The 26,413-nt window shown below is 39.2% G+C and overlaps 3 protein-coding genes across 5 annotated transcripts in view; 2 read left to right on the top strand and 1 right to left on the bottom strand.

Annotated features, from left to right (window-relative positions):
* The window catches only part of LOC148860922 (5'-3' exonuclease family protein), a 56,326-nt gene extending 49,008 nt beyond the window's left edge, over positions 1–7,318 (top strand). The window contains exons 17-18 of one of the 2 annotated variants that reach the window (XM_088984204.1): positions 1,550–1,737; positions 7,040–7,318. In XM_088984204.1, coding sequence (XP_088840330.1) covers positions 1,550–1,729 — 180 coding nt within the window. In that variant the 3' untranslated portion in view covers positions 1,730–1,737; positions 7,040–7,318. The remainder of the gene's footprint in view (positions 1–1,549; positions 1,738–7,039) is intronic. The other variant, XM_088984205.1, reaches the window with a different exon arrangement.
* Positions 7,319–11,693: 4,375 nt separating this feature from the next.
* Positions 11,694–14,753, top strand: LOC148860921 (Haloacid dehalogenase-like hydrolase (HAD) superfamily protein). Of its 2 annotated transcripts, XM_088983693.1 has the most exons (9): positions 11,694–11,994; positions 12,083–12,211; positions 12,713–12,779; positions 12,962–13,027; positions 13,117–13,214; positions 13,319–13,444; positions 13,552–13,845; positions 13,981–14,046; positions 14,499–14,753. In XM_088983693.1, exons 3-9 carry the CDS (start codon positions 12,728–12,730, stop codon positions 14,649–14,651), a joined length of 855 nt encoding a protein of 284 aa, XP_088839819.1. In that variant the 5' UTR covers positions 11,694–11,994; positions 12,083–12,211; positions 12,713–12,727; the 3' UTR covers positions 14,652–14,753. The 2 variants fall into 2 exon arrangements, with proteins under 2 accessions (XP_088839819.1, XP_088839820.1); XM_088983694.1 differs by lacking the exon at positions 11,694–11,994 and having other exon boundaries at positions 12,038–12,211.
* A 1,536-nt stretch (positions 14,754–16,289) lies between these two features.
* Positions 16,290–20,321, bottom strand: LOC148860920 (peptidyl-prolyl cis-trans isomerase A1-like). The gene is made up of 7 exons (XM_088982787.1): positions 20,022–20,321; positions 19,568–19,786; positions 18,075–18,216; positions 17,890–17,978; positions 17,695–17,749; positions 17,365–17,450; positions 16,290–16,703 (listed from the first exon to the last, which is right to left on the bottom strand). Exons 1-7 carry the CDS (start codon positions 20,073–20,075, stop codon positions 16,548–16,550), a joined length of 801 nt encoding a protein of 266 aa, XP_088838913.1. The 5' UTR covers positions 20,076–20,321; the 3' UTR covers positions 16,290–16,547.
* Positions 20,322–26,413: the final 6,092 nt, after the last annotated feature.

Below are 26,413 nucleotides of genomic sequence, written 5' to 3'. Positions count from 1 at the left end.
GCTGTTTACAATCCGGGCAGACTGATTTTCGGTCTATTTCTGTTTGGCTCGCGGAAGATCTAGCTGCCAAAAGCTGGAGCACTGAAAAGGCGTGAAAAGCCCATTTTGGGCAGATTTTGGGAAGTTCCAAATGAAGCTTTTTGTGTCTTTCGCATTTTATTCTCGTGCGGAAAGACACGGAAAGACACATGGAAGTACGTGTTTCGGGCTGCTCAGGTCTTCATGCAAAAGCTCAATATGTCTTTTGACTGTCAGAGCTACTAGAAGATCTTCTCAAAAAGATGTGCCAAACGGGCCCTAAGTTTAATGAACCCTCTTTCGGTGGAGACGATTGGGGACAGATGACATTCTTATTTGTAGATGAATCAACCACCTCCTTTCAATATATTTTGCATGCTTTCCTCAAATGCATTACTTCAAGTAGCTAATGTGATGTAAAACATATTGCATTCTCGATTCTATGAGCGGCCTTTCTACCATGCTCCTCAAGGCAAGCCTAAACAAGTCTATGTTAGGGTCTTAAGTTCTTAATACTCACACAAAAAATAAAATTATATAATTTTATTTGCCTTTTAAGAAGATATTTTATTAGGATGAAAGAATGAACAACATTAACAAATAGGGTGTCTAGGGGTGGAGCCCCCGACCCAGCCACTAGGTTAAAAAAAACAAAAAAAAGCGTAAAAATTTTAAAAGGCGCACACCTAGGCGCACCAGGTGTGCCTTTTGAAAATGCTGTGCCTAGGACCTAAGCGAGGCACAAACCCTAAAATGTGCCTCGCCTGTGAGGCACACCTTTTAAATCACGAACTCCTCCAGATTGTGGATCTTGCACTGATTGGATGTGGTCATTCCCCTCACTGGTAAATTTTTGCCTTCTTTGTTGGAGGGTGTTGTGTGTTCTGTGAGGGTGCTTGTTTCGGTTTTTTTTTCCTTGTGTTTTTTGTGGTGTTGCTTTTTAGAGTCTCTTCCCTCATTCACTTTGTGTGAATTTGGTTCTGTTATACATTATTTATCTTTCAATTAAAGGGGTGGAAGAGCAAAGAATTGGTACTAGAGTTGGCCAATGAACCAAAACTGAGACCTGTTCAATCATGCAATCCTTTCTACAGCATATCGTTGGTGTGGGGCATGATATAGGTGAAAAACCAAGGAAAAATCATTTCAGGATAATGTATCTATATCTATTCCATTATAGAATACCTATCTTTCAAATACAGGGTAGTAAGAGCAATATAACAAAATTAGAGTTGGAGAATTAATTAAGAATGGTATCTGTTCAACCATGCAGTCCTTCTTATATCACATCAATTATGTGGACTGCTAAAATAAATGAAAAACTAAGAAAAAGTATTTATAGGTGAATCATGGACAAACTAGATGTTTCACGTGGTTTGCTATCTGGTTTTTTTAACTTAATCAGCTCCATGGTTGGACTAAGGCAGTATAGGATCTCGTCCTGTGTTAAAACATTGGAAAGAATCTGCAGTTGAAATCTTATTCAGGTCTTTTGGGAAAAAGATGTAGTTGATTTTTGGTACATTGACAGGAAAACAAATGCATGCTTGGAACTCCTAGACCAATACTCAAGCCTAAGATGTTCTCTCTCCAAGTTCATGCCCACTTGAGCCCCAAAGTCATTCGCGGCATGAACCTGCTGACTCTGGATCTGGTTTCTAAGCAACCGGGGCCATTCTCCAGATGTGTCTGCTTCAGCTTCTTATGCTGAGAACCTTGGTGAACCTTCTTCTTAAACCAATATCTGTTTCCATCTCAATACATGTATTGATATAAAAGGTGCTTTGCTTTTTTTTTTTTGGTGGACATACATGAAAACTGTTCCTTTGATCTCATCAGGTGTATGATCACTTTACAATTTTTTGAGACCACAGAATCTTGTTTGTATCATAGAATACAAATGGAAAGGGCATTCAGGAAAACATGCTTATTAAAGCTTACTCAATCTGAAATTAGATTCTAATGGTGCAGGTATCTTTATAAAGCATAGGCATGAGAAAGAAGGAAACTTCCTCTTTAACATGTTAATTTCCAGAAGTGTTTGTTGTTGAGAACACTAACCTTTGTTCATCTTCATATCTATATGGTTGAATTATATTTTATCATGCTGCTCATGGCACTCAAACTAGTCCTAAAACTTTTACAAGCACTGATCTTAGCACCAATTTGTCAATGTGGCATTTATTAGGAAACCCTGGAAAAGAAGTAGTAGATACTGAAATGCAGGTCTTGATTTGGTTCGTCTACCCAAAGGTGCATTGGTTGATGGTAGTAAGCATGTGTAGTGTAGGTTTTGTCTATTTTTTGAGGATAAATCCCTATTATATAGGATTGTTTGCTGTGTAGTGTGGCTAGTGCCTAACTCTACGGGCCTGAACGCTATGAGGCCATACTTGAACATGTTTCCCTTGTAGGTTTTATGACAATACATTCGTTTCTATTAAAAAAAACTGCAGTAAAGATTGTTGTAGCTGTATTGGTCAACTAATTAGGGATATTTTGGTATGTTTGCTTTGTTTTATTTTTAATTATGTATTTACAGGTCTGTCCAAGTTTAAGTTACTGTTGCAGCATTTAGTTAGGGGCAGTATTGTCTTTGTATGTAGATTAGGTAAGTATATAAATAGATCTGGCCAACTGGAGGAGATCAATTCTACTCTCTCCTTTTCTCTCATTTGTTTCTCTCCCTCTTCTCTTCTTTCACTCTCTTTTCTATCTCTAGAAGCAGTCAAGCCCTGTTGGCAAAATGTATGTCAAGGATGAGGGTGGGTTGGGCAGGAGATGTGGGTAAAAGAAATAAGGGACTTTTAGGATAATGGTTATGGATATCACCTCTTGAGGAGAAACATGGCGTAGTGTGTTGGTTAGAGTTCATGGGCTGAAGGACAATGGTTGGGATCATGGGATGTTGGCTTATTTTGTAGGGTGACTTGGGGCTGCTCCTTGGAAGGCAATGCATGACATTCTCTCTATCTTCAGTTAGTGTATAAGGTATGATCTTTGCTCTGGCAACAAAACTAAGTTTTGGAAGGTCCCCTTCCCTGTACTCTTTGTCCTCTTTCATATTGAAGCCTATTTCTAGCTGTTTCTAGGGGTGGAAACAAGGCGGGTTTAGGGAGGGTTTTGTAAATTCTAGACCCTCCCCACATCCCCAAGCATCACAATTCATATCCTCCCCAAACCTGCAGTGGGTTGGATTTTCAAAATCCAAACCCTCCCCACACATAAAAAATGCAAAAACACTCCCCGACCCTACCCTCCCCACATTTGAGGGTGGGGTGGTTGGGTCTAAAACCGACATCTAATTTTCTGTTATTTCCTGTTATATGTAAGTAATAAAGTAGCAAAGTAACATTAACAAATATCAAAATTTCCAATTATTTGATTGAAACATAAGTTATTGGTTATCCTTAACATAACATTCAAAGCAATATTAATTTATACAAAGTTTGAGTGCCTCACAACAGTAATTTAATTTTAAGCATTAGGGATATTTTAGTAATTGCAATGTGCGGGTTGAGGAGGGTTGGGTTTAGCCTAATACTGTAACCTACCCTACCCTACCCGTATGGGTTGTAAAATAAAAAAACATGTCCCCACCCCAAAACCCATTCTTCAACCAAAAAAACCCGCCCCATCAGGGATGGTAGGGATGGGTACCTGCCGGGTAGGGTGGAAATTGTCATCCCCATTCATAGCTCCTTCCTTCTCTGCTTCCAGGTTTGTTTGTGATTTTGGCTTCAAAATAGGCATTTATGATTCAGAATTCCCTTTGGTTATTGATCTGTTGAATTCTTTAAGAGATTTTCCTTGACCCCCTTAAAACTGATCGGTGTATATGGACACCCAATCCTTTGGGTACGCTATCTTGTGCCTCAGGTTTTGTCTCATTTCTCCACCTTGCAGCTGTTTCCAATGTAAGAGATTTTGAATAAACTTGGTCCCCCCAAAGTGGGATATTTTTGCTAGGCTTTTCATGGGAGGGAAGATAATACTTGTGATTTGCTTCAAAAGAGAAGACCAAATTGGTCCTTATCTCCAAATGGAAGACTGACTGCAATGAGTAAAAAGAAGTGCTGAGTCTTTGCTGATGTATTAGCTAAAAGGGGGCGGTAAGATCAATGTTTTTGGGCTTTGTTGTAATTTTGAGTAATTTCTGTGGGAGATTAAGAGAGCATATCTCTCCCCTTTGCTCTTTTGTAGTTTTTTGGACTGTGTTGGAAGTGAGGATATCATTAGATAGCTTCTCATTTTTCACAATTGAGGATATCATCCAAAAGTGGGGAGCAGTTGTTGCAACTTCTACCACTAAAAACAAGATTTACAAATCATGGACACCTCAGAGAAGGGATTTGTAAGGCAAAACTTTGATTGTAGCAGTGTTAGGAACCCTGGGCCTTCAGGGTAGGTGGAGTCTATAGAGATGAAGGGGGGGTCATGTAACGACTTTGTTTTTGTGACCAATTGGAAGTGACGCATTAAGGGCCGAGTTGTTGGTGGTGTTGCAGGGTGTACAGAAGGCAAATGAAATGCAGCTCAACAAGTTAATTATAGAGGGGGATTCTAAGGTGGTAATTGCTTGGATACTGAACAAGGAGAGGGTCCTTTGGACATACATAAACGAGATCAAGAAGTTTAAGTTCACCATTAGAAGCATTAGTTAAGTTTCAATGGGTTCCAAATCAGAAAATAATATAGGTGATGCTTTGGCCAAATGAGGGGTTAATAGGGATCAATTGTTTTGGGCTCAGTTGTAAGGGAATGCTTTAGAGAAGGCTAGAGTTGTCTATCTTTATCTCAATGCGGCATGCCTTGATATTATTATGTTGTATAAAGCAGTGAGACAAATTTCAATGCCACCTCTTACCTTGTTAGTGGATTTACATATTATCTATAGGGCACTAGTGAGAGATGGTTAATCTTTCTTTTCCGGTGTTTTAAGCACAACGGGCTTTTTTGTACTCGAGGTGCAAGGTGCAAATTAAAAAAAAAATAAAAAATGCAAAATAATTCAAAAATATTAAAAATTCAAAATAAATCAAGAAAATATTAAAAAATAGTATTAATTAAAACTGTAAAATTTAATTTTAAACTAATGTTTTAAAAATCTTATTATTTCAAATTAAAATTCATAAACATAACATATAAAACATATTCAAAGTGGAAATGCAAAAAATAAAACCAAACATAACATATAAAACATATTCAAGCACTCAGCAATTCAAGCATTGTCAAATTTCCAATCTCTTTATTTCTTTCCCAAACACATTATTTCAAATAGCTAATGTGATATTAAACATCTTTCATTCCTAATTCTACAAGCCACGTTAGAGTCTTAAATTCTTAATCTGTAAGAAGATAATGGTTTTATAATTTTAATTATAGTTCCTTGTTGTTAGAGTCCGCTGAGTAGGGGTAGTTCTGTCTTTTTCTCATATCTTGAGTCGTGCTTTGTCAGTTTAGTTTTGTTTTAAGTTACATGTCCCATACTTAAGTAGGGGCATATTATGGGGCATATTGGACATTGTAATCTGAATAGATAAGTGTATATATTTGTGGTCGGCTGGGAGAGATTTTTCTTCTCAGTTTGATGGTTTTCTCTTCTTTTCTTTCTTTCCCTTTTCTCTGAACTGGAATTGACTGAACCATCTAAACACTTCTAAAAATTGTTTTGTGCTAAGAAGAATGAAGAAACAACATTAGAAAACAGGGGGTTCCCAAAGCTTAGGTGAGCGAGTGAGGCACATGCCTGAGCACCATGCCTAGTCACAATGCTTCAAAGATCACAAAATTTAACTGAGGCACATGCCTAAGCTAAGGTGCAAGCTGCACCAGGTGCACTAGGTGTATGCCTTTCCAAAGGGACTGCACTTGGGCCTAGGCAAGGTGCAAAACTTGAAATGCGCCTAGATTGTGTGCCTAGGCACACCTCTTAAATCACTGTTCTCGGCTAGTTAATGCTCTCTTAGAAGATGGTGTATCTCAGTGTCTCCCTCACCTTTTTGAAGTACATTACAAGAATCATGCCCAAGTCTTTTTTGTTTTTGAAGCTGAATAGCCATTGGCTTTTTATGAGAATGGTTGTGTGGTCTTTTTCAGGACTTAGATTTTAAGTTTCGGTCTCCGACCTTATGCTGATAAAATGAATGTTATTCTCACTGCTTCAAATTTAATATTCCACAAGTGCAACAAATACATGGAGGTTGATTGCCACTTTATTGGTTATGTTATTCTTTAAAGTGCTATCAGTCTTCCTCAGTTTCTTTTGCCCAAATCATTGATGTATTTACCTGGGCTTGCCATGACTACATAGTTGACAAACTGATGTTTTTACCAACTTACCACATCATTTTGATGGGTAGTATGAAAGCTGAAAGGGGCAATTAGACAGTTATCCTGTAATAATATTATTACTACAATTGCATTGTATTATATTCATTTATTTTGTTTTTGGCCCAAGGGCATTTCTGTGAGTTTAGCCGACCTCATATAGTTGGGACCAAGATTTAAAATATCTATACGTACATTACACAAAAATTGCATATCATGCATTTTGAACATTGGATACTCTTATTAAAAATAAAAAATCAGATTGATATTTACAGATAGGCTTGTTAGGATAAATATCCCCCAACTCTAGTATTTCGTGTTTTTGTGACCTTTGGTTCCAATTCAATATGCATGACACCGTGCGATATGTATCGATACTATGTACCTTAGCTGGGACAAGGCTTTGATGATATGATGATGATATGATGATGATACCAATATTGCACGAGCACTTCCAGGGTAGACTTTATAACAATAAAGTTTGTTATAAAAAAGATGTTAAGAAAGCTGTTGATATTTGTTTAGAGTATGGAAAGAGTAAGTCAGTAATTAGGGCTGGCCATTTCATATTCCTTGCCTTTTCCTTTACATTTTCCTGTTTGTATTTTGCTTCAACATCCCAGGGATGTATTTTTGTGTTTATTGCAACTTTTTTTGTGCTTTATGTTATTCTCTTGTTATATCATGCCAGGAAACACCACAAACAGTGACAAAGGAAAATACAAACAAGAAATCGAAGGCAGGTGGTGGCAAAAAGAAGTAGTTTTATTGTGTATTTGAAACATTAAGGTTAGTGTTTTGTAACGATGGTTTTGTTTCGTTGGCTACTATAGTTAAAATGTTCCCGTTGATTCCATGTCGGCAGTCCAACCTCTTTTGTTCCAGTTAAATGTCTAATTTCAAATTTTCACATATTTGTATGGTGTATAGTGAAAGCGTTGCACTTAATTTTCATTTCTGTTATTAGAAATGCCTAGTTTTTTATTTTTCGTAGAGTGAGAAAGTTAGGTTATATTTGTTTAATATATTTTGATAAGTTTTATATATATATATATATATATATATATATATATATATATATATTTGTTTGTTTATTTGGTAATGTTTGTCTAGATAACCATGCTCTAACGTGAAAGGTGAATTTGCTTTTTCCGTTTTTGAAGAACTAATTTTTGGCTTATATTAGTTTGTTGCAAGGTTCAAAATATCGATAGGGGTGTATCAGGTTATATTGCTACTTTCTTTTTAATTTTTTCAAAATCGGTTCAAGGGAGTTGGTTTAAACCTCCACCCCCTGAATCGATTAGAACCTTGATACACCCCTATATCGGGGAGTTCTAGAAACAATATGTTGTTAGATAGTGTATGCCCTTAGTTCCAATCAGATTGATGTATTTATTGTTATTTATTGTAAATGAATAAAGTATATAGTTAATTCGTGTTATTATTGTGTGTTTCTATGTAATACCCTTAAATTAAACATTAATTAGACTCGTGTTAGTTTAGAATCTTCATACCCATTGGATAGATTTAGGGAGATTTATCTTGTCAAGGCTGACATTGATGTATCGTTAAGTTGGTTGGGGTGATTTGTCTCAATTACTAGGGTGAGACCTGGGGTACATGCAGTGTATGTTTTTTTAAAACTCTGAATTAGACCAAATTCTAATATTGTTCTGGACCTTGGAGACATTGGCGAAAGTGAAATGTTACACATGACCCCTAAACTCAATTATGGTACTACACTAGGTGTCGGATTGGACTATCTTTGATATACCAATCAGTGAAATCTTTAGCGAGGGTCAAAACGTGTGTATGTTGGGACAGTCCGAGAATTCACCTGAATGGATAATCATAATGATAGTACCAACCCTTTTGTTAGACAAAGTGAATGATTGGAGAATGCACTCTAATGGAAATCTAAATTATCGGTAGTGGATTTTAAATGTGTTTGAAATTTGGTTTTGCAAAATATATTTATATAGAGATATACTTATATATTATATTTTCACAAATTATTTGCAAAATGTTATAATTCTCGGGATCCATGTGAATAGAGTATAGCACTATACCTTGCAGTTAAGGGAGATGTCTACAGTCCTTGGGCCTGGGCATAAGGATTGAGAGGTTTAGTGTAAGGCCATTGAGGGTTATACATGATGGTCTAATGTTGCATTTGACTACAGTCCTTGAACCTTCGTAAGATAATTGGACCTAAGGACCATTTAATGTAAATGTGACTAATGTGTAGATCAATGATAGGGTCTCACGCCATACAAAGAGAGCTAAACTAGCTAGCATTAAAATGAAATGAGCTTAAAAATTTAATGTGTTTAAAGCCTATTTCGAACTAGGTTAATTGGATTAATTAAATATGAATGAATTTGGGTATGGATCAACAGATAAGGATAAAATGATAACTCTTATCCACTTTAAAGTATTGATATGTATCGGTCCATATGTATAGTATCGAGAACACCCTGATGCGCCCCTACAGAGGGTGTATTGGGGTTTTAACCTCGATGTGCCCCTATTGACGTATTGGTTGTAGACATTTTGAACCTTGATTGAGCCCGAAAGACATAAGGTATTACCATTTTTATCTCGCTACAGTCTACACACACACACCTCACCCCCCCCCCCCCCCCCCCCCCCAACTGATTCCTAGATTTCCAATCCAGCAACCATCAAATTTAAATTTAAGTCTTCCGGCTGTTAGCGGAGACCACTTGGTCTTTGTTGTCTTGTGGTTTGAAAGTCGATTATAGCGTATCATTACTTTAGCCTATGTTTGTTTGAGATATAAAAATTGCTCCACTCAAAATGAGTTTTACATTGATGTAAACTTCAACATTGATAAAAAAAAGATGAGCATTTACATCGATAATCCCGTTTTTCATTTGCATCGATTTTTAACTTCTAAACCAACCGGTTTAGAGATGTAAGCATTTGAACTCGTCACATCATTGCCCAGTGAGGCAGTCGTGTCATTATAAGCTCACAAAACCCCTCAGCCTCCTTTTACCGTTTTTTTTTTTTAATCTTTTTTGCATCCTCATACCACACCCCATAGCTCTGCTCTTATCACACTGTCATTCGGGTGTCCACAAACCGTTGTCAACGTTGAATAGGTCAATTGTCTAATCATTTGGGTCATTAGTTCTTTGACCCAATCAATAGATTTTACTATTTTTTTCAAAACCGGACTGGATTGAATGGTCGGATCGGAAAAACTGGATTGACCGATTCCATTTTTTTCTAACCTTTTTTTTCTTCAAAACCGTTAATTTTGGTCAGCAAACTACTGAATCGGCTGGTTGACCGTTCGAACGGTTGAACCGTTTGATCCAATAATTGGACCCTTGATCGGTTTGGTCACCAGTTCGTTTTTAAAAATCATGGATTTTACCAAAATAGCAAGCTGAGCCTGAAATCAAACCAGAAGCATGGCCGGGTTTTGGGCGGAACGATTCAACTGCCAGGTTCAATGATGTTTTGAAAATCAAGTTATTGACTTTCAATTCTTGATATCAGAGATGAACCTTAAATGGTTCATTCCAAACCATCGATATGTATTTGCATTGCACCGTTTGTATCGTATTGGAATCAAAGGTCACTCATCACTGTCACCGGAAATATTGTGTCGTGTTCATCCTAATAAACCCAATTTCAAATAACAAACTGAAAAAAGTGTAGTAGGTTGTTGATACCAAGGTTCAAAGTATCGATACTGGCTGATACGCCGGTAGGGCATATTGGCCTATATTGTTGTTTTTTTTTTTAATTTTACTTTTCCTTTTGAAATTGGTTCAGAGGGGCCAGTTTAATGTCCAACTACCTTCTGAACCAGTGGCTGACCTGATACAGTCCTTGTAGGGGCGTATCAGGAAGCCACTGCCACGATATGTATCAGCTGACATGGGCTAATGGATATTAACCATTACGTATCAATACTTTGAACCTTGTTTCAGGGTCGCCCATATATTGGTGAGTTGGAGCATTTTATTAAGTGGTGTAAGCATTAAAACCCGGTCTAGTTATAAACTTATAATGCCGTCTTATCAGGTAAGATCCGAAAAAATTGGGTCAGTTCTATTCTAAGGTGTTTCGATTGGGACCCGACCCGTTGACGCCCATCTGTGTGGTTTCTTTCTGAAGTTGAAAATGTTGAAGCTTGGTTGTAAACTTGTAACTGGTAACGGTTAATCCACCATCCTCGCAGCTGGCTGGAAGAAATAGAATATACCAGTACGACTGTGAATGGATCATCCGTCATTCAATTCAATTTCAACGTGATGGCTGAGGCTGGCTCGCCGGTTTCTGACATATGGAATTCAAGTGTCAATGGTTTGATCTTTGAATAACGTTCTTTCACTTCTCAGTTCTCATTGCTTTAGCGCAAAGCATTCCGAGTTTAGCGATCAAAGTCAGTCGGTCAATCGGTGAGCAGCCATCTTTATTGTTTGTTGAGTTGCTTGTTTCCTTCATGACTGGTGTGTTGGTGGGTCAATGAAAAGGAAAGCTATCAAGATTCGAGGTGCTGCCATTACTCACCACAGTTGACAGCAAGCCCTTCGGACATTGTAAACAGAAAATGAGAAAAAAAAGAGCAGCAGCAGCAGGAATACCGTCTCAGTTTGAAAGGAGCATAAATACAAACATTTAGAGTTCTCCCAAGTCCCACATCGGTAGTATGGGATGCCGTTGTGGGGTGTATATGTGTCTGAGTTTCCTCCCTCTAACAATTAGTTTTTAGGGGTGAGTTTTCTTAAGTCACGTAACAAATGGTATCAGAGCCTATACTATACCTTCCGGTTGCAATCATGCGGCACAGGTGATGACGTCGGTATTACAGTATTGGGTTAGGACTAGGGGGACTAATGCAAAGGCAGCCTGTATGAGTGTATACGTGTCTGGATTCCCTCCCTCTTAACAGCTAGTTTTTAGGGACAAATTCTCCTAAATCACGTAACAATTGATGCCCATTTTGTCTACAAAAAGGCCTATTAACACTAGTTTGGCAAAAATGCTTTTTCTTTTTTGACAAGTGGAAGAAGATATGATTCGAACTTTTTTAATCTACTTGTTGCACCTAAAATTGCTTCCCATTAGATTGTAATTCCTAAACCCTAAATTCATAAAGGGAGATACTGCTGCATGCGTGGACCATGGAGAGATATGTGTTTATTATTCCATCCTGCGTGCCTTATTCCATTCCACTCCACATGCCATTCAAAAAAAAGCATCAACCATAAATAAACCTCATCTTTGCAAATTCCCCACTTAATCACTTATAACAGAACATGGATTTCGACGTAAAGAAAGGAAAAAAAAATGCTTAGAATGATTCCCGGGAAAAATGCAGACGAATTTTATTTTTATCCACCCAAGGACCCAGCTAAACTGTGGAAAGTGGAAACCCAGGTGAAGAAACAACTTTGTTCAGTGAGTCCCACTCGACTCGAATGTTCCAAATTAAGAAAAGTCGATTACAGTTTATGGAGGTGGCAAACACGCATGTGGTCATTGAACAAACACCTTTAGTTTTCAAGCTTCAACACAGAATCCAACTCCGTGGATGCCTTGGGGATCTTTAAGAAAGATTAAATATATCGATGATCGCAGAAAACGACTAGTAACAGAAAGGTAATATCACTTTAAATAATTTCGAAATGGGAATACATGATCCTACAATCCTACAACAAAGGCAATTACAATATGCTCAACACCTCAGATTATCCAAGTGTCACTCCCCAACATTCTTCATTTGGGTCTTCTGCTTCCTATAAATAGCTCTCCTCACAAACAATGGGATTGTGCATCCAGATCTGGTTTTACGTTTACGTTTGGAGGTCTTGTGAAGGTATGTTCTTTATTTCAAGCTCCATGTTTTATTTTATTTTTTATTTCATTTAATGGTTTTTTTTTTTTTTTTTGTTTTGTTTTGCTTTTGATGTGTTGGAAGTTTGAATTGTTCTTATAATTAATGAGATTTTCCGATTCGTTTCACTAATAATTTTCATCTGAGAATTGGATAATGGAAGGAATTTCATATCTGTCTATGTAGTTATTGGAAGCATTTCCTTTGTATTTCTTTATGGGTTTACATGGTCTTATTCTTGTGCCTCTTCTTTCTTCCTAATTTTCTTCTTTCAAATGTTTCTCCAATGATCTCATCATAAAGCTTGTCTCTCTTTAATTTCTTTACTACTGTATGTAATACACCCCCGATTTTCAAAGTGAGAATATTAACATCGGAAATCTACTAGGAGATCTTCTGTGTGTGTTCTTTTAAACGTTCTATTTATTCAGAAATTGGAAGCCTAAGCAGCAGAACTTAGAGTTTGAAGCCACAATTTTACAGGTTTTCTTCTCGAAAATGGATGCTTCCGGCAGGGCAAGTGGAGCCAAGTATGAGTGCTTGCTGTTTGGTAGGTTCCCTGTATCCTAGCAGATGATCTTAGAAACACAAATGCAGACTTTGATTATTGTTTGAAGATTCATTCTGTACTAGGGTTTTCCTTTGAATCATATTCGAGCAACTCTTCGTTGAATTAGAAGTTTATATAAATTTGTTTTGTAATTCATGGTTGTTTCCATGATTGGTTTACAGATATGGATGATACCTTGTATCCCTTGAGTAGTGGTCTCAACTTAAAATGCCGGAAGAACATTGAAGGTAAAACTTACAATGATAATGATGATGGTAATCAGGTAATGAGGATATCAAGTGCCGCCATTGCTGATTTTGAGTAATTTCAATTGCAGAGTATATGTTGCAACACTTGAAAATTGAAGAATCTGAAGTGCCTAGAATGTGTTGGGAACTGTACCAGGAGTATGGAACAACAATGGCTGGTCTCAAGGTAGCACAAAACGTGGCTTCAAGCATAGTGTCGATGCAATAGGTTCCTTTCCTCTTTATTGTAATGGTGATATTTCTATCTTGATAAATTTTTGGCTCTTGCAGGCCCTCGGCTATGAATTTGACAATGATGAATTTCATGCTTGTGTTCATGGAAGATTGCCATATGAGACCCTAAAGCCTGATCCAGTTTTGAGGAACCTTCTACATTCCATTCCACAACGTAAAATTGTATGTTGTGTGTAATATAAAAAGAAACAAGATGTGTTTATCATCAAATTTAGAGATTGGGAATAGATACAAGGTTTGAGTGTATTGATATCTATTGGTTTTTGCAGATCTTTACCAATGCAGACAAAGCTCATGCAACTCAGGTTCTTAAAAGGTTGGGTGTGGAAGATTGTTTTGATGGCATTATATGCTTCGAAACTCTTAATCCACCTTTAGAACCTGATAATTGCTCGGATGATGCAGATGAACATGCATTCTCCACAGAAAGTGAATCCGATACTGAAGTTGTTGGTCATATCAATAGCAATGGTTCAGGTTCTAAGTCACGCATTCTCTGTAAACCTTCTCTGGAAGCCATGGAAGCTGCCATTCGGATTGCAAAAATTGATCCAAAGAAAACCGTAAGTACATCATAAAATAATCTTCAGTTGAAAAATATTGGCACTTATTTTTTTGGTAGGTAAAAAATATTGAGATTGGCTTTCTTTATCAATGTGGAACTGATGGTAGGAAATATGCCTTAATTATATTGGCAGATTTTCTTTGATGATAGTGCCCGAAATATTGCGAGTGGAAAGGCGGCAGGACTGCATACAGTTATTGTAAGATAGTAATCATGAATTATTGATTTATATGTATCAAAGAACAAAATTTTATCTCAATCTTCAGAAAACTAATATGATCTTTTGCAAAACAAGGATGGAATCATGAAAACCAGTATTCAAATTATCAGAGAAAAGGGGCCTCTTAAACAATAATGACACCTTGAGATCCCAACCTGGTTCAAATTGTGGTAATGCTTGGCCTGGGCATTATCCATGCTGATGAACCAAGCCATTTTAAAATTTAAATAGGGGTTGAAATCAATTGGAAAATTTTCTAACCCAATGCAAACCCAAACTTTCTTTTAAGCTGTGGTACTACACACAGACACAGGTGTATGTTACAATTTACAAATCGAGACTCTCTATCCTGAATTTGTTAATAAAGAAACATTTAGGCCTTTTGATTTAATATATATAAATATTCTGATGTATAAGAGCCTTTAATACAGGTTGGTAGATTAGTATTGGTTTCAGGAGCAGACCTTGCTTTGAACAGCATCCACAACATCAGAGAAGCATTGCCTGAGATATGGGAAGGTGAAGGAGACCAGCTGGAGCAAGTCCTTCAACCTACTGCTGTTGAAACTGTTGTCCTTGCTTAAATTACTCACTTAATCCTAGTCTCTATATGTGTACTAATACCTCATATGCAAATATATCCTAATTTCACAAGGAATGGAGAATATTCCTAGTCTGAAGTGAAACCTCTGTCAGTTACTTAGTTTCCAAAGCTTTCCTTTTTATCAAATCCTGATAATTATAATTAAAAACATTGGGGGACCTCTGGATTGCCCATGTAGATGACCAATCCCATTCTGCGACATGGATTTATGTGATCAATCCAGAGCACCCATCAGATTGGGGGGTCTCTACATTGCTCATGTATGTGCTCTCAATCCACAGACGCTATAACTCTCCACCTGTTAGATTGTTACCAAAGAGATTTTAGCTATTGTTGAATGAATGCATAGCAACTAGCAAGGAGAGGTTTCAATGAATCCGTGCAGACATGACAACCTTGCCATTTCAAACGAAACGAACTCCAAATTCCTCATTAGCTATTCCATTTCAGGAAGCTTTTGCCTTGTGCTATTTCTGATTAAACAAACACACTAAAACCCAGCAACTTCCGCTCTGAGCCTGAGGTTAGAAATTTGGTATTCAATGATTTTCAGAGGTCAAATGGACTATGGACGTATTTTATTACCATAGAATGCTTTCTAGTGCAGCACTCCCCTGACTCATGAAACATTTTGATCCCAAGCTGTACGAACGTTTTGTTCCTATACCAGAGAATAAAGAATAACTTAAATCAAGGATATCCAGTACATAAAAGAAAGAAAAGAGCTCTCCACTTGAGAAATGAGAATGTTTCGTGGGGAGAAATACTCACTATATATGATCAATCAATACACATGAGCCCTTAGCCTCTGTGCTGCATCCCAGAACCCGCTACACCCCATTCAAGATAAGTCCTATATACTCTTCTAGAGAATTAATTAGCAAGGTAATTGACTGATCTTAGGATCCAGAACAAATTACTACCCTATAGTCCCCTTATACAGTCATACAGCCAATCACCACCTTATAGTCGTACCCTTCTACAGTAGTCCTATTCCAACCCAAAGTAAATACAAGTTTCAGCCCTACAAGAGGGAAAGGATCTTGGTTCTCATAAGTTATCTTCTACTGGCCCCAAGTACCTGACTACAGCATTACACTCTCCATCTCTAAGGCCTTTAGGAGACCATTCACTAGTTACTCCGAATGCACGTTTCCTAAAAAAGCACCTCCGGTCGAAAAATAACGGAAGAGAATAATCCAGTCCACAATTCTAGGCTGTTTGATTTGGTAGAACCGTAGAATAATCCAGTCCACAACTCATAAGTTATCCTCTGGGTCCGATTCCCAGGTCAAACAGTCTGACCATCCCATCTAAACGGATGACCCACTCTGACAAAAAAAAAAAAAAAACATAAAAGGCCAAAAACCATTATCTGGATTGATGGTTCGACCACTCAGGTTAGCAGTTCAATGACTAAATTAACGATTTTTAGCTAAAAACCGGTTTTCGGGTGAAACAGAACCAGTCGGGTAACCAGTTTTTCTGGTCCGATCCGGTTTTCAAAACACTGGTACAAAATAAGAGGAAAAAAAGTGGAGGGACTTTTAAGAACTTCCCCTCAACTTATTTTTCTCTTATTTTCTAAGCGAAACAAAGTTTCATTGTCTCAAAAAGATTGATTCAAGCTGGTATGAATTAATTACTTCAATAGAGATACATAAGCATTGTAGTTCTGTGGAGTGCTTCAAATATAACTGGATTTGTATATGGTATCTGGCAATCTGCATATTATGCACCTTCACCCAAGATTTTGATAATATAGTGCTCATATGTTGAACATTAATGGACACTTGAACAAATCAAATAAATCCAAAATAGGTTGAACACAAAATTCTACTCTGAGGTCATAGATGAAGAGTGAACCAACTACAAATCAACCATCAACAGGCAGCTCTCCACAGTTGACAATCCTACAGGGAAACCGTGGAACATCTGATCTGCTTGTTTCTTGGGATTCAAGCTTCCGCACAACTTCCATACCCTCAACAACATGTCCAAACACCACATGCCGTTTGTCCAACCATGGAGTCTACAAAATGCAAATCAATATTATTAATCCCAATTAATAAAAATTTCCATTATATGAACCATACATATCATCCATTACTAAGGCTATGAACAAGTTTTTCATGTATGGGACCTGGACCAATAGACCATTTCTTGGGTGCCTACCCAAAACTAGATCCGGCTTTAGAATCATACTTATGCACATTTTCTGAATTTAACATATTCACTAAGTAGCAAGTCCAGAAAAGGTTTGACTTAGCAGCACAAAAGATCTAGATGAGACTTGTCAAATAGAATTTCCAACTTTCTTGCATAGGTAACTAGTAGCTGTCTATCAATCTTTTACAACTAGAGAACAAGGACATAAATTCAACTGTATCTTGACCATCCTATCACAAGGTACTTTCATATGTACTTAGGGTGTTGCAATCATCAGAGATTAACATGATCCCACCCTAAGGCAAACTACAGTTTTTTGAGCAGGCTCCCCTGCAAATAATTGGTTACCTAGTGTTGAAATAGGTTTCATCTCTGAACAATTCAACATGAAGAGCAGAGTTTTGTCTAATGTTAATATAACAGATAAGAAAAGAAAAACTTACTAATGTTTAATTATTAACCAAAAAAGGGATGTTGCAATATTTTTTAGCACCCAAGAAAGGGGAAAAGAGGTTTGCAGCTACCTTTACTGTACAAATGAAGAATTGGCTCCCATTTGTATCAGGACCAGCATTAGCCATGCTTAATACTCCAGGTCCAATGTGGATTACTGCAAAAAGGTATGTAAAAACAAGGAAATCAGAAACTTCATCCCATACTAATCATACAGATGATTTAGAGTACTTTCCAGCAAAAGGTGCCATTAAATAGAAAGGAAATATAACAACATTGTGGAAGACATATTTTATAATGCATTGGACTAAGACCTCCGTAAATCAACCCAGAAAATTGACTACTTCTCAAGGTCTAGGTGTTCCTAGCAAGCTGAGTGATAGTGCAAGGTTAGGACTTACAGGTGAAGTTTTCATCTTCAAAGTTAGAACCATATATACTCATTCCTCCAGTTCCCTGTAACCATTCAAAACCACAACATTATTCTTAGGAGGCAAAATCCCTTTTTCTATGATTGGTATTATCATCTTAGGTTTTCACAACAAACAGTAAAGCTTCCATCCATTTCCAGTATGGGAAGAAGAAGAAAAACTAACATTTCCTGCAGTAAAGTCCCCTCCCTGGATCATGAAATCTTTAATAATGCGGTGGAAAGAGCATCCTTTATAGCCATATCCTTTCTCCCCTGCAAGAAAAAAATGCTGAAAGTAAATCCACTAGAATATCCACTACCTGAACACAAAGCAAAAATATTTATTCTGAAAAAAGGGACAAGGCTTGCCTGTGCACAAGGCACGGAAGTTTTCAACAGTTTTTGGAACAACCTCCCCAAAGAGTCCCATTACAATCCTGCCCACTGGCTCACCACCAATTTCTACATCAAAGAAGCATTTCGTTGTTACTTTCGCTTGCAGCTCTAGACCCTAAAACAGTGGAAAAAAACAAAAGGTAGCATTATTTGTATGATAAAGAATAATGTATGTGTACTTTATCTTTTGAATTTGGCTGATAGTAATGTCTTACTTACTGGTTGTTGCTTTGCACAATAGTAAAATGACAATGTAGATTTGAGTCCAAAAGTGGATGAACCCCCCAAAAAAAAAATGTTGGAAGTTAGGTCCACATTGAGTGCACCCCTCCCAAGACCATAGCATGGGCTACCATTTAGCAATGGCCCTTAGTCGGTATGCCCAATTTATCAAAAACAGGATGTGCTCAAATCACCACTCAGAATAAAAGTCATCAAGATTGATTGCATTGCGATAAAAGAGAAAAATAGTTACATGCCTTGTAGTACTTCAGATGGGCAGAATATGCCATATATTGTTTGGTAATATAATGTGCCCGAAAAAACACTTGAGATATACTATCCAACTCTAAAATAAATTCCCATGGGAAATAAAAAAACCTAAAATGCACAAAGAGTGCAACATTCTAACCAAGAAAAAATGCAACATTATAGCTGTAAAATAGAAAAATAATGCAAAAGCTAAAAAGAGAGTAACAGTTTTTTCCACCATCAATTGTTATTCTTCTTAACTTCCATGTTTTTAGACCATTGGAACATTTTTGAGGCAGTTACCCACATATGTTATGTTTGTGTTGAACAATAACATATAAGATCCATTTGAAGACAGGATTTTAATGATAGATGTGGGTTGTTTCCTTGGTATTGAACGATTCTTAGAATTAGACATTTATGCCATCATCATGAAACAATTGCCGTGCACCTTTAAAGATTGCCTAGAAGCTAAAGGTCAATTAACAATTAGCCGATGTCTAAAGATTGGAATTGCCATATAAAGCCTAGTATGGAGTTTGCGACTTAGTTTCTCTGATACTGACCAATAAGTGGGTGTCAAATCCATCTAAACATATTTTGATTTCAATAAGACAACTGCCAAATGGATCAAACATTAAGGAAAGCAAGACTTAATTGGATTTTGGAGGTTAATAATTTCCACCTTGAGGTAAGAAATGATAACTGGATACTTTGAAGTTGATGTGCATTTTTGGGAAACGATTGCCAAAATCAAATCATTCTGTATTCAGTTTTACTTATCCAATATTTTGAGAAAACAGAGAATCAATATCATCTTGAGAAGCCACTTTTGTATAGACGACACATATCTTGCTTTTTGCCTTAATTACAACAGACTGAAGATAAACAACACAAATCCTAAAATGAGACGCCACTAACTACTGATCTTATCTGTTCTCTTGCCTAGAGAAATAGTTTGTATTCCAACTAAGGGCCAAAAAGAGAGCACTTACTTTTGCCGCGGAGTTTGTGCACACCATTCTCTGATATCCAACTGAAGGTACCTTGGAACTCTGTTTAATTGGAAGGGGTGATGCATACAGAGAATGCGATGACAATCCTCTTACAGGACAGCTTACTATTGGGTGTTTAGAGCACTTGGGCAGAGAAGTTGGAAGCAGAGAAATCATTTGTAGCTTACACACTTTGGAAATTTCACGGCTAAAGCCTCCCTGCGATAAAGTATTCCCAATTATGCACTAGAGATAGAGAATACAAGCTATAAGATTACAATCATGCACTGGCAGTTTTTTTATTTTTATTTTTTTTCTGGAAAAAGGTAAGCAGGAATTAAGGAAGACCTAAACCTGTTGTGCTAAAAAAATTACAAGCTGGAATGATTGTAATACACCGATACCGAGGATGCTTCAAAAAGAAGAAGAAGAAGAAGCAGCGAGAGGGGCAAACCTTAGGGTGCAAGACAGGACGAGACGCCATTTCCAAGGAGAGTGCGGAGGCCATAGTGGAACTGGAAGGTGGATTGCAGACTACGGAAAAAAGGATAAAGGGTAGGAGTAGGACCCCAATAGGGAATTAGGTAGAACTGGAAGTGGGCTTACTCTTATCTAACTAACATGCGCTGTATGCGCATGGACATTTTCCCTCGATTTTAGCGACCGGTCCTCAAAAACTGACCCGCCGGCCCAACCAAGCAACCAACTCCTAGTCTTAGGGTTAGTGGGTTAGCCATTTTCTTCTTTTCTTTCCCTTCGTTTGTTAATCAAACCAACCGATCAAATGCTTTTAAGTTTTAACAAACACACATGCTGGATTAGTTACGCGTGTGTGCGTGGGCGTTTTTTCCTCTTATTCTTTTGTACGCATAGAAAATGATAAAAGGTGATTTCGATTTATGTGTATGTATACCGTTTGAGAAAGTTACTTTTTAAAGCTTTCCCCAATGCTTAGGTGTTTTTCATTGTTATGCTCATGTGGTGGCTAATGGCATCAATTGTCATAAACAGTTGTAATTATTATTTTTCTCGGTTTTACAAGCAAATAAAAGTATAAACGTTGAATAAATCTCCGTTTGGATAAAAGTTGTCTTCCATACTTGATTCTTGACAAGAACGGGTTCTTTTGCAAGATCCTAGATCCTCAAAATAAATAATATCATATATATATAATCGGGATCAGATTGGGGTGGGGAAGGGACCTCATTTCCCATCCTTGATCCCAACCCTATTAATTCCAGTCCCTGTCCCCGCTCAGCCAAAACAATCCTAATAAAGGGTGATTTGGCACAACCTAGTAAGAAGAGGTTATGTAGACGCGATCTGCTCGAGGGGTGACAACTCAACCAAACGAACCCAGTTTACAACATTCGGAGCTCGGGTATTTAGTCACCTTGGCCCAAAAACCACCTTGGCGTAGAGACACCTCGACACCCAATCCAGTTCAGGACTAAAGAACTGAAGTACCAGTTCAAAGCTAAAAAACCGAAACACCATGTAATCGACTCCAAAGGCCTCCCCAACGGACCCCAAATTTCTTGGGATCACGATGAGACTCATCCTAGCTCCGCCTAAATTGGCAGAAAACGATAAACCTTATCAACTAATACACTGCTCTCCTTAAAAAATGGAATAGATCTTATCCGCACAGTGCATAGATCCCGAAGCTCTTTCGTAAGGCCCACGACTACTCCACTATATAAGGACATCAAACCCCAAGGCAAAGGTACGTGTGATTATTAACTCACTAGCATTCAAGCATTCAAGTATTCAGCTCGCATCCATAGTATAAAACTGACTCAAGCATTGGAGTGACCTCGTCAGGTTAGCCACCCCGGGTTCTCTGATCTATTATTTTGTAGCTTGGTCCAACTCGCCGCGCAACTGGAGTTCGAATTATCTTCCAAATAGGAGTATCTAGATCGCACACCATCAATTGGCATCGTTTGTGGGAATTTGATCGAAAGGTGATCCCAATTTTAGTTGCAGTTTTAGCTTCGATTTATCCCAATGGATTCTTTCGGCAACACCGGAAAAAGCATTGATATGAACGTCATCGGGGGGCAAGATCAGCAATCAACCTTCCCCCAAGGTCCTATGGTATGCATTGGCTAGTTTACTATTCCTCTTACAACTTTAGGAGTCCCATTACTATCCGTACCGCAGGGCACTACGCAAGTGAGCGTCCTGCTTGCCCTAGTGGGCGTAACTTTCTCCGAGCCATCTGTGGTTCCTCATGGAATCAAGCACTCCCAATTCTATGACCTCGTTCAGTGCGTCCAGACAATATAGATCCAGATGCAGCAAGTCCAGCAGTTCCAACAATATCAACAGTACTATCTGTACCAGTAGTATCAACAGTAGTTCCCATCACTATAGCTGAACCAACAGCCAATTCCACCCTGGCACCCAGGGTTGTGTCAAGGCTAGAAGCTGAATCGGCCTGAAACTAGCTAGAACGTCAACCAATCCCCTCATCGGGGTGAGGGGACCTCGTAGGTGCTGGTTCCTCCCAAGGGTCAGGTTTCACCCCATGGGAGGAGAGATGGTCAGCACACTCCTCTAGTCTCGTAAGGAAATTTTAGAAAAAGGCTTAACAAGGCCAATCCAGCTTGACGACACTCCCAGCAGAAAAATAATGGCTCACGAGGAGATAACAACCAGCCCAGAGTTCGAGGTGCGAACTTGAGGTAGGATCTCTCTGTCCCTCGTGATAGCCGGTGTGAACTCCACAACCAAGAGAACCCGACAAGAAGGAACCAGGATCCACCTCGCGATAATGTCCGTAGTGATGCCGAGATACCAGATCAGACCGAAATTAGCAACACCAACGTTGAGCCGGTGAAGAAGAAGCAGTGACGACATCGCAAGACACGTTGCTCCTCGGCAATAAACAGTCTTCCAGTGAAGTCAAGCGAGCAAGTAGAGCAAGCTAAAGAAAAGGAAGAAGTGAGCTCGGTGGCGACGAAAACTGCTCCTCCATTGCTTTGTCGGTTATCTCCTCTGTCTCCTGAGCTCCTAGCAACTCCGATGTTGAAAGACTTCAAGGTTTTCCCATTAGATAAGTATGATGGATCGTTTGACCCCCACGATCATGTGGATTCCTTTTAGTCTCAGATGCACCTAGCTGGGGTTGACAAATCTTGCATGTGTATGGCATTCTCCACTACGTTTAGGGGGGTAGTCTGAACTTGGTATCAGAACCTCACGCCAGGATCCCTCGAAAGCTGGTCCCAATTTGCCAACATGTTTACTACGCATTTCATTATCGGCAAGAAGTGCCCAAAATCGCAAGAAAGCCTTCTGAATGTGGTTCAGAGAGAAGGAGAATCAATCAGAAGCTACATAAAATGTTTCAACAATACTTGCTTATAGATACTGGACCTCGATCCAGCGGTGTGACTCATTGCAGTAAAGAAAGGAATCACCTATAAGGAGTTCAAGTGGCACGTGGTAGCTAACAAACCGAAAGATATGACCGAGTTCCTTAAGTTGGCAGATTAGTTCATCGGTACCAAGGAGGAGATCAAACAAAAGATTGACAATCCACCACCGGAAAAGAGGAAGAGAGAGAATGAAGGGACGAGCAATGGTGGGTAGAAAAGAAAGAAGAGCAAGTCCCCGAGCAGGGGAAGAAGCAAGTCAAGAAGTCGCTCCCCTTTGCGCGGGCACAAGCCATGTTGGCGCTCTAGGACCTCGCTCGTGGAGAGAACAAGCTACACGCCTTTGAGTGCTAAGCGAGGAGAGATCTTAATGGCTATTAAGGATTCCTCCTTCATCAAATGGCCTTCCACGTTAAGGGGAGACCCGACAACAAGAAACCCGAATGTCTACTGCCATTTCCCCCGAGATCATGGACACAACACGGAGAATTTCAGGAATCTCCACGGCGAGATCAAGGAACTCATCCGCCATGGGTACTTGAAGAATTACATATTGCGAGAGGAAAGGGGGCAAGCAGACCGAAAGGTAGATCGACAGGGGGACCAAAGAAGGAATAGCCCCAAGGCTATCAAGCAAAATGAGCAACCACCTTGATAGCTGTCAGAGAAAAGACCAATCCGCGGGGTGATCAATATGATCACTGGTGGGTCCATCATTGTCGGATGTACATCGGCTGCTAGGAAGACCTCGGTTCGCAAATTGGAGGACGAAGGCAAAAACCCGCCAAAGCGACATCGACTCAAAGAACCGATCTACTTCACAGAGGACGATGCACGCGGGATCCAGTACCCTTATGATGATGCTTTAGTAGTAAAGTTATGGATCAATGACTTTGAGGTGAAACACATGTTAGTAGACTTAAGCATCTCACTAGACATACTCTTCAAGGAGATCTTTGACAAATTACAACTATAGTAGAGCGACCTAAAACCGGTAGGTACGCCTTTGATAGGGTTTAGTGGCGAGGAGGTCAGACCTCTTGGTCGAATTACAGTACCTGTGGAAGCTGGCACGTGGCCAAACATTGTGCAATTTGAGCACACGTTCTTGGTAGTCATAACTCCCTCCCCCTACAACACGATAGTAGGTCGGCCTATCACACATGTTTTACGTGCAATAATTTCCACTTACTACTTAGCAATGAAATTCCCAACTGATTACTGGGTGGGAGTCGTCGAGGTGACCAGTTGGAATCCCTCAAGTGCTATATGGCTACCTTAAAAGGAAAAGCAAAACTGGTAGAGGACGTCGAGCTTGAGCAACCAATGGAGTATACCGATGAACGAGCTTCCTTGAAAGAAGAAACGATCCACATACCAGTCTCTACCATCAAACCAACCAAAATTCTTTAGACCGGTGCCTTGATCAGTGAACCACTTCAAACTCAGCTAGTAAGTTTCTTACTTGAAAATTTAGATATTTTTGCTTGGTTTGCGGTAGAGATGCTCGTGATTGATCCAAAAATTATAACTCACAAACTTAATACTGACCCTTTATTCAGGCCAGTAAGATAAAAAAATGCAACCTTGCCCTAGAACGTTGGAGGGTAGTTGATGAAGAAGTCGGGAAGCTCCTCGTGGTAGACTTCATTAGGGAAGTCCATTACCCAAGCTGGGTGGCCAACCCAATTCTGGTGAAAAAGGCCAATGGCAAGTGGCGCATGTGCGTCGACTACACCGACCAGAATAGAACCTGCCCTAAAGACTACTTCCCATTGTCCAAAATCGACCGCCTAGTGGATGCAACCTCAGGGCATGAGTTGCTGAGCTTTCTGGATGCCTATTTTGGTTACAACCAGATTAGGATGGATCCCGCTGATGAAGACAAACCGCTTTCATAACTGAGCTCGGGTTATATTGTTACAATGTCATGCCCTTCAGATTGAAAAATGCTGGGGCAACATTCTAGTGCCTTGTAAACAAAGTTTTTGAGCCATTGATCGGCAATAAAGTAGAATGTTATGTTGATGACATGGTCGTGAAGACCCAATTTTCAAATTCTTTATTGGATGATTTAAAAGATGCTTTTCAAATTTTACGAAGATATAACATGAAATTAAATCTGGATAAATGCATCTTTGGAGTCACTTTGGATAAATTCTTAGGCTATATAGTCAACCGATGTGGCATCGAGGCCAGCATAGACAAAATAAAGGTGATCCTAGATATGAGACCACCCCGAAAAATAAAAAAAAGTCTAGAGGTTGACTGGCTGGATAGCCGCCCTGAGCTGCTTCATGTCTAAATTGGCAGACCGGTGCCTACCCTTTTTTAAAGCTATAGAAAAGAGCAAGAACTTCGAATGGACTGAAGAGTGCGAACTTGCTTTTGACAACCTGAAAAGGTACTTAAGTTCCACCCCAGTTTTAACTCAACTCGAAGAAGGGGATGTGTTAAAGCTATACCTCTTTGCGAGTGATGAAGTGGTTAGTTCAGTACTAATCAAAGAAGTGGATCGGGTTCAATGACTCATCTACTATGTTAGTAAAGTTTTGAATGATGCAGAGACTAGATATCCGGAGATCGAGAAACTAGCATATGCGTTGGTCATAGCAGCCCAGAAACTTTGCCCATACTTCTAGTCCCACATTATCGTTGTTCTCACCAACAAACCCTTGAGGCAGATTCTACTCAAGCTTGAGGTATCTAGAAGATTAACGAAGTAGTCCATCGAGCTGAGAGAATATGATATCCAGTATGAGCCACGACTAGCAATCAAAGCCCAGGTCTTGGCAGACTTCGTAGTAGAGTGCACGTTCAGCGCAACAACCCCCGAGTTGACCGAGCTCTTTCACACGACGGGAGCATCAACTAGTACGACACTAGCCCTAGTCAGAGTGGAACCGACTTGGGACGAGGACCCTTGGATCCTCCACGTCGATGGCTCATCCAACTAGTAGGGAAGTGGTGCAGGACTGATATTGTATGGCCCAAGTGAGGTGAAGCTGGAGTATGTTCTTCGGTTCAGATTCGAGACATCGAACAACGAAGCATAATATGAAACGTTGATCGCTGGTCTAACGTTAGCAAGGGAAATGAAAGCAAAGCTCCTCATCGTATGCAACAACTCACAACTAGTGGTCAACCAAGTCACTGACAAGTACAAAGCCCGTGACCCAACTATGGCAACTTACTTGGCCAAAGTCAGAGAGATCCTGCATAGCTTCATCTCTTGCTTTGTCAGGCAAATTCTGAGTTCCAAGAATGCTGAGGCCGTTGCTTTGTCATGTCTAGTGAGCACAAGCACAAACACTATGCGAACTGTGTACATAGAGGACTTACCTCAACCTAGCATTCTCGGGGGGGGGGGGGGAGAAGAGGTCACTCTCGTGTCACAAGTGGAATCGAGCTGGATCAACCCACTTGTTGGTTATCTGCTGCACAGGACCCTACCTGCAGAACA

Source organism: Nelumbo lutea, chromosome 4 (assembly GCF_056320005.1).
Source record: "Nelumbo lutea isolate HS-2025 chromosome 4, American lotus-T2T, whole genome shotgun sequence".
Lineage (NCBI taxonomy): Eukaryota > Viridiplantae > Streptophyta > Magnoliopsida > Proteales > Nelumbonaceae > Nelumbo > Nelumbo lutea.
The sequence above is the reverse complement of the archived record's forward strand: the minus strand, read 5'-3'. Positions and strand labels throughout refer to the sequence as shown.

What these genes read in the sequence shown, in the direction of transcription:
- LOC148860921 (XM_088983693.1), top strand. Translation starts at nt 12,728, where the DNA reads ATGGATGCTTCCGGCAGGGCAAGTGGAGCCAAGTATGAGTGCTTGCTG. An exon ending in CCATTCCACAACGTAAAATT is followed by an intron (nt 13,445 to 13,551) that starts GTATGTTGTGTG and finishes TGGTTTTTGCAG; the next exon opens with ATCTTTACCAATGCAGACAA. An exon ending in AAATTGATCCAAAGAAAACC is followed by an intron (nt 13,846 to 13,980) that starts GTAAGTACATCA and finishes TTATATTGGCAG; the next exon opens with ATTTTCTTTGATGATAGTGC.
- LOC148860920 (XM_088982787.1), bottom strand. Translation starts at nt 20,075, where the DNA reads ATGGCCTCCGCACTCTCCTTGGAAATGGCGTCTCGTCCTGTCTTGCAC. An exon ending in CTTCCGTGCCTTGTGCACAG is followed by an intron (nt 17,979 to 18,074) that starts GCAAGCCTTGTC and finishes TTTTTCTTGCAG; the next exon opens with GGGAGAAAGGATATGGCTAT. An exon ending in TCTTCATTTGTACAGTAAAG is followed by an intron (nt 16,704 to 17,364) that starts GTAGCTGCAAAC and finishes TGCATTTTGTAG; the next exon opens with ACTCCATGGTTGGACAAACG.